Source organism: Lucilia sericata, unplaced genomic scaffold (genome assembly GCF_015586225.1).
Source record: "Lucilia sericata isolate MDLA Ls3-8-SP2 unplaced genomic scaffold, ASM1558622v1 Contig000682F_arrow, whole genome shotgun sequence".
Lineage (NCBI taxonomy): Eukaryota > Metazoa > Arthropoda > Insecta > Diptera > Calliphoridae > Lucilia > Lucilia sericata.
In genome coordinates this window covers 153,242-161,586 of record NW_023994686.1, presented here as the reverse complement: position 1 = coordinate 161,586, position 8,345 = coordinate 153,242, and the positions used below count along the sequence as shown (strand labels likewise).

The following is an 8,345-nucleotide window of genomic DNA, read 5'->3' as shown; positions in this document are numbered from 1 at the left end:
GTTCAAAAATTATTGTGAATTATACAATAGTTATTGTGAATAATAATATAGGGCTTTAAGGTTTGTGTCTTCAATAAAATAAAAACTTGAGCGACATCTAGTGTGTAATATGAAAACGGTTTTATTAGCATTATCATGAACCATAAAAGTTTTTGGACTGTTAGTCTAAATTAATAACGTATTGCTTCGTTATATATAGGCTCTTCAATTTAAATTCTTCTCTCGTTTTCTTTGAGAAATTGTAAATACAGCAGATGTCTTTCCAGAACGTTAAAACACATATAAAACAAATTGACATTTATTGAAATTATATTTTTCACAAATTGTCATTCGCTGTCACCTACCTCATCATTCAAGTAGCTATGAGAGAGAGTTACTGCGACTTAGCAGATTTGGCTGTGCACCTCATACAAACTCGTGTAGTTTTTATGGGACCTAGGCTGTTGCGTATCCCTAGGGTGACTTTATTTTGGCCCAGCACATACTAGACTATAGACTAGACTATAGACTAGACTATAGACTAGACTATAGACTAGACTATAGACTAGACTATAGACTAGACTATAGACTAGACTATAGACTAGACTATAGACTAGACTATAGACTAGACTATAGACTAGACTATAGACTAGACTATAGACTAGACTATAGACTAGACTATAGACTAGACTATAGACTAGACTATAGACTAGACTATAGACTAGACTATAGACTAGACTATAGACTAGACTATAGACTAGACTATAGACTAGACTATAGACTAGACTATAGACTAGACTATAGACTAGACTATAGACTAGACTATAGACTAGACTATACTAGACTATAGACTAGACTATAGACTAGACCTATAGACTAGACTATAGACTAGAACTATAGACTAGACTATAGACTAGACTATAGACTAGACTATAGACTAGACCTATAGACTAGACTATAGACTAGACTATAGACTAGACTATAGACTAGACTATAGACTAGACTATAGACTAGACTATAGACTAGACTATAGACTAGACTATAGACTACTATAGACTAGACTATAACTAGACTATAGACTAGACTATAGACTAGACTATAGACTATAGACTAGCTATAGACTAGACTATAGACTAGACTATAGACTAGACTATAGACTAGACTATAGACTAGACTATAGACTAGACTATAGACTAGACTATAGACTAGACTAGACTATAGACTAGACTATAGACTAGACTATAGACTAGACTATAGACTAGACTATAGACTAGACTATAGACTAGACTATAGACTAGACTATAGACTAGACTATAGACTAGACTATAGACTAGACTATAGACTAGACTATAGACTAGACTATAGACTAGACTATAGACTAGACTATAGACTAGACTATAGACTAGACTATAGACTAGACTATAGACTAGACTATAGACTAGACTATAGACTAGACTATAGACTAGACTATAGACTAGACTATAGACTAGACTATAGACTAGACTATAGACTATAGACTAGACTATAGACTAGACTATAGACTAGACTATAGACTAGACTATAGACTATAGACTAGACTAGACTAGACTATAGACTAGACTATAGACTAGACTATAGACTAGACTATAGACTAGACTATAGACTAGACTATAGACTAGACTATAGACTAGACTATAGACTAGACTATAGACTAGACTATAGACTAGACTATAGACTAGACTATAGACTAGACTATAGACTAGACTATAGACTAGACTATAGACTAGACTATAGACTAGACTATAGACTAGACTATAGACTAGACTATAGACTAGACTATAGACTAGACTATAGACTAGACTATAGACTAGACTATAGACTAGACTATAGACTAGACTATAGACTAGACTATAGACTAGACTATAGACTAGACTATACTAGACTATAGACTAGACTATAGACTAGACTATAGACTAGACTATAGACTAGACTAGACTAGACTATAGACTAGACTATAGACTAGACTATAGACTAGACTATAGACTAGACTATAGACTAGACTATAGACTAGACTATAGACTAGACTATAGACTAGACTATAGACTAGACTATAGACTAGACTATAGACTATACTATAGACTAGACTATAGACTAGACTATAGACTAGACTATAGACTAGACTATAGACTAGACTATAGACTAGACTATAGACTAGACTATAGACTAGACTATAGACTAGACTATAGACTAGACTATAGACTAGACTATAGACTAGACTATAGACTAGACTATAGACTAGACTATAGACTAGACTATAGACTAGACTATAGACTAGACTATAGACTAGACTAGACTAGACTATAGACTAGACTATAGACTAGACTATAGACTAGACCAACGGTTCCCAAATGGGGGTCCGCGGACCCCTAGTGGTCCGTAGTAAAATCCTAGGGGGTCCGCGAAGACGAACGAAAAAAACATGAATAAACAATATTCTTTTATATGTATGTACAAATATCTCCAATTTTTGTGCAATAATCCTAAATTTTTTGGTGACTTTTTGAATTTTATTTTTTCGGTTGTTTATCAGGAAGAAGCTAGGCCATACAAATTTATTGTATAACTTTCATAAAGTAAAGTATTGCGTGATTTGTAATTTTTATTTCCTGTATATGTACTGAAATAATGGTTTTTATTTCAGACAAATAATACTCTGCCTTACAATTAAATTAATTCCGGAGTATGAAGTTCAATTCAAAGACAAGCTTATTATAGATTTAAGTTTATCAAATTGTAAGCAAAAGTGTTCTTGTTTGAAAGGACTAAAATTATATATTTTCAAAACAGAGGTGACTCTTTATGCATCTCTTTATAAATATTCCAATCCGACGTGATACACAGATTTTAACTTGATTTTGTCGACCAATACATATTATTAAATTAACATCAGAAAATCCATAGCGTTTCGCGTAAATATGTAGCCAAAAACCATGAAGTAAAATAATTCGTTGGTATTTTAAAATTCAAATTTAAGTTCCAAATTCACAGTACTTTAACAAAGAGTTCAAATCATATATTATGCGGATAACGCATTCCGCAACAACATAGAAGAAGTCCAACTTTCTTATATTATTTTCCCGAAAACTTAGCTCACTTACTCAGTTCACCCTTTGCAATCGCAACAAATTTTTGAAACGTGACTCCTTAAGCACATGTGACAATATTTGATAAAGAAACCTTTTCGCTACCTTGAAGAAAAATGAACATGAAAGATCTCACGATCATAAAATTAAACATCATGTTAACATATCAACAAAGAAGTCCTTGTATCTTTAAAACATGCAATTGAAAACCTATCTGAAATATTATATATTCTCAATGTACGGGAATATTTTATAGATATGACATCTCTACATTTATTAGACCTAGGGATTAATGGACTAGGTCAATTTTCGGATGGACAATTATTTAGAACAATAGAATATCAAAATATGTATGGGGGTCCGCGAAATTAAATAAGTTCTTCAAGGGGTCCGCGAAGTAAAAATCGGTGGGAACCGCTGGACTAGACCATAGACTAGACTATAGACTAGACTATAGACTAGACTATAGACTAGACCATAGACTAGACTATAGACTAGACTATAGTCGTTTTCGAATCGAAAGTTTTGTTGTTGTTGTAACAGTTCATTCCTGGGGAAAAAACTTTCTTTTGATACAGCTGTTGCTGGTTTGACAATCTTTAGCCGAGTATGAGTCGGTTCGTTCCGGAGTGGAAGTGAAGTCTTGTTAATTTCTGTTGCCTTAGATACTGACTATCGTTTACAAGATCGAACAACGAGGTATCAGTGTAACTATTAGAATATTTAATTCACAAAACTTTTATTTTTTGTCTGTTTGAATTAGTTATTTCAGTAGCCACCATTTGAAAACAATCTTTCTTATCACTTGAACTGATCGTCTTGAAATCAACAAATCGGGAGACATGCAATATGATGATCTTTCAATAAGTACCAAAATATTTAGACATTTTTCTTTTGTTCAATAATATGATCTCATCAGTCTAATTTAAATACTTTGAGAGTACACAACGAATGAACATCCAGTAAATCAATACGAAAAAGCCAAAAAAAGTGTGTGCGATTAACTTTATCGGGATTTAAAGAATTAGAAAGAGAATCAGAGCGAAGTACAAAAAATTAAAAAAAAACAAAACTAAACGAAAAGTATAGAACCAAGGGCAAATGTGTAGACGGCCGTTTTAAGTTTAGAATTTTTTGTTTTTGTTATTATTGCAGTCCATTCATCATCATTCAACCAACTTCCTCTCGGCGTAAGCGTGTTTTTTTTTTTATTAGAATAATAATAAATAATATTTGCATTATGAGAGTAATTGTGTAAAAATGTTTTTAAAAATAAATCTCACAGATACATAGATTATTTATTTTTTCTTTAGATTTGTTTAAAAAAATATTTGTTGTTTGTGTACCTAGTTAATTTAATAATTGTTATCAATTTTTTTGCAAAACGCATGTACATTTTAAAATATTAGACAAAAACCTATTTCGATTCTAATATTGTCTATTAAAATTATATAGCATTAGGAAAGTGTTCATTGTTTGGATTAAAAAAAGTAAAATTTTACAAAATACTTTTATTAAGAAAAGGCCATTTGTTCAGATTTGCAATATTTAGGAGATGGATAAGCCTATGTCTGTGATGGGCAGAAAGAGAACATTGTAAATGAGAGTTAAATTTATCAACAATGTATTAGTGCAAGTTAACGTAAAACTATATATTGACGCTCATTTTAGAAGAGAATTCATGTTTGTACCCTGGGCAATGTTTAGTCAAAATTGACTAGTCCTTCTATGACGTTTTATGTAATGACAACATGAATTTATTACAGTCCCAAACAACAAATACATTTTTAATTATGAATCTGAAGGGAAAGGAAAAGAAAAACCTCGTTTATGATCTTTCCCACTAACTGATAAATATATAAAATCAAAGTTTAAAGAATGGAACAATTAATTTTAATTTTGTTGAGACCCTCCTAATACACATGTATTTCTATTATCACCAAATTCTATATAAAATATATATTAATAATTGCAATTTTTTTTATTTCATTCTTACTTTAGACTCTACGTCAAAAATTTAACGTTTAAAACAATTATACCCCAAAAATATATAATGATGTCACGAACCGTCAGGTAAGTTAATGATTAATTGATTTTATTAATTAAAATGGAACCTCTTAGAGTTTTCCAAAATTTACTTTTATATGAACTATGTAACTGCAATTATGGAAGGAGATATCAAAAAAATATTTCTAGATCACTGTGGCCTCCGGTAGGTTGTGGCCTCCGGTAGGTTAGTGGTTAGTGTTCTAGTCTGGTAGACCGGAGGTGGTGGGTTCGATTCCCACCTGAGGCACTGGTTAAGGAGCGCACAACAGGCCCGATAGAGGCCTAGGTGTATTTCTTCGGATTTGATGTATATACATCCTCCTTTCAAACTAACTAACTAACTAACTAGATCACTATTGGGCATGTTTTGTACTCTACTATTTCCGATGTTTATTAACAAAAATTCCGGTACGAAGTTTTTTAAAATACACCTAGACCAGTATCGGGTCTGTTGTGCTCTCCTTTACATGGTAAATGTTAGTGGAAAAAATCTTATATAGTGATTGTCCAATGTTCAGAAACTCTGTATTCTGGATGAAGTTCCTTAAAATTTTCCGTTAGTGTTCGTGAGAGATGTAATATCGCTCTCAAAATATTTGAATCTTATTTCAATGAAAGCCTGGTAAAGACAATGAAAGTATTCCAGAGTTTTACTTTCATATAAGTCAAAATCTGCTCGTCCAATTTTGTATAGTTGTGCCCATAATTCAGGGTATCCACTCAGAATATTTACCATTACACAAACCTCACACTTGGTCCTTCTGAAGAGCCTTCTGATTAGGATTACCTCATACGATATTTGTATTTCCACCAACAGTATAATTATTCTCTCGCCCTCTCTTCCCTGCTATTCGACAAAGAATCAATGCATTCCAAAACTATAGTCATTTCCTCTAAGGTCTAACCACCTCGGTGGCTCTAATTCACAAACTTAATCTTTGTTAACGAGAGTCAAAACAGTCCATTCTTTAGTGTCCCCTTTTCAAGCTAAAGCAGAGATAATCATCACTTTACTATCTCCAAGTATATTAGATTAGAGAGGGCCCTAAACACTGCGACCCTGTTTTGGATCTTTAATGCAGGATTTTCAGTTCAAACCACATGCCCGTTTTGTATCCCAGTTCAGAGTCATCAGTTAGTATTCTGAGATCGCTTTTGTAAAGCGATAGCAACTTTTAGAATTTTCCCCTTAATAGCGTAATTGAGCGCTTTGTCTGTCTAAGCCCTGTTGCAGCTTCCCAGTGGCGGGCAAATTCCAATTCCACCTACGATTCGCATCTTTGTGGGTTACCAAAGAATGGTTCAGGACTGATAAGTGGACGATAAGCCCACAATCCCCAAGTAATCAACAGAATAGATACTAAAACATAAGCGAAAAGCTACATTACCATGTACTGACTGCTTTGGTCGAGCATCCGACAATTGACAAAGAGTCAATGTACTTGAAAATTACAGTAATTTCCACTAACGTCTAACCACCTGAATGGCTCTAATAGGTCTTACATCACGAAAGTATTCTTTGAAAGCGAAAGTGAAGATAGTCCTCTCTTTAGTTTCTCTTTTGTAAGAAATAGCGGAGATAGATGTCACTTCACTGTCTCTCTCTATATAGAGAGTAGATACTTAAACAGAAACTTTAAAGGAAAAATTTTATTGCCATTTATTGACTCTTTTGGGCTAGCATTCTGACCGTCTCTTTGTAAACTGTAGAATGACGATTTACTTCTCCTAGGACGAACACTTATTAAAATTGCTATTCACCTGATTAGTCGTTTGGCTAGGTGAAACCCTAAGTGGTAGGTTAAATAGCTAGCGAAGATTTCCCCGAACTATTGGGTTAGGTTAGCATCCTTGAGTTCACCTTCCTTTACAACAACTATATTCGGACTTTCATAGCCGTGTAGCAACAGATATAATTAGCTCTACCGTTCCGCTTAGACATGTTATTCTACCTGGAATCAGTGTCATAAATCTCCTAACAAATTCAAAGTCCGATGTCCATTAAGTAGCCTTCTTACTTAATAGTTCCAAAGAATCTCAAGGAATATTTAGATTTGACGTTATCGTCTTAGTCGCCTTCTGACTGTTGATAAATATATTAACCTATGTTGGTTAGAGTTGTAATTAAGAAGGTAGTACCTTACTAGATTTTCAGTTTAGAACCACATGCCCGTTTTGTGTCCCAGTTCAGAGCCATCCGTGTATCAAGAGATTCCCACGATTATTAGTTCCCAACAAATTCAGTGTCTGTTATGCGATCGGACACGACCGATGTTTATTAAGTATCCTTCTTACTGAATGATTCCAAAGAATCTCAAGGAACATTTAGATTTGACCTTATCGCCTTAGTCGTCTTCTGACTGTTGGTTAGTGTTATAATTAGGTAGTACATTACTGGATTTTCAGTTCAAACCACATGCCCGTTTTGTGTCCCAGTTCAGACTCATCTGTGTAGAAACAGATTCATACGATTATTGGCTCTACCGTTCCGCTTGAACATGATATTCTATATAGATTCAGTGTCCCAAAGTTCCCAACAAATTCTTTGTCTGGTATGGTACACGTCCGATGTCCTTTAAGTAGTCTTCTTAATTAATGGTCCCAAAGATTCTCCACCGTGTAATAATGTCTTCCATTTATCGAATGTAGACAATTGGTCGATATATATAAGATATCCTCTTCTATAATTGTAATTAACGTGAAAAAAAGTTTGGACTACTTTAAAGTACTCCAACATTATATAAACCCAAAACTTTTTTTAACCTATTTTTAGATTTTCTTACAGATATTTCAAATTAATGTATATTGTTGCGGGTATTCTATTGAGTAACGAGGATATATGTGAAACAGTAGATCAAATACAAATCGCACCACGCGTTGAAATGAAAGAAAAATTTCCCCAACAACAGGCAACGAAAAAAGTGCAACGTCTCGAAATAAGCGAGAATAAAACCAGCCTAAAACACTGTTGGTATCATAAATTCAGTGTATTTCGTGTGTTGAGTAGCCTAAAGAAACGTTTAAGGCCGCAATGGAGTGCCTTTAGTCTATGGACTATACCCAACTATTTCATACAATGTTCCTCTAATTTACTCTATCGCACGTTTGTTATAAGCAGTGACTGTGATGTTTTATATAAATAAATATTAAAAATTAAAACGATTTCCTTAACTAGAATTCAATACTCAACTAGTT

The 8,345-nt window shown here is 33.5% G+C and overlaps 1 protein-coding gene across 2 annotated transcripts; it reads left to right on the top strand.

Annotated features, from left to right (window-relative positions):
• The first annotated feature begins 3,888 nt into the window (after window positions 1-3,888).
• LOC119607281 lies at window positions 3,889-8,332 on the top strand. 2 transcript variants are annotated; one of them, XM_037961148.1, is made up of 3 exons: window positions 3,889-4,291; window positions 5,103-5,174; window positions 7,936-8,332. In XM_037961148.1, exons 2-3 carry the CDS (start codon window positions 5,155-5,157, stop codon window positions 8,291-8,293), a joined length of 378 nt encoding a protein of 125 aa, XP_037817076.1. In that variant the 5' UTR covers window positions 3,889-4,291; window positions 5,103-5,154; the 3' UTR covers window positions 8,294-8,332. The 2 variants fall into 2 exon arrangements, with proteins under 2 accessions (XP_037817076.1, XP_037817074.1); XM_037961146.1 differs by having other exon boundaries at window positions 3,890-4,291; window positions 7,924-8,332.
• Window positions 8,333-8,345: the final 13 nt, after the last annotated feature.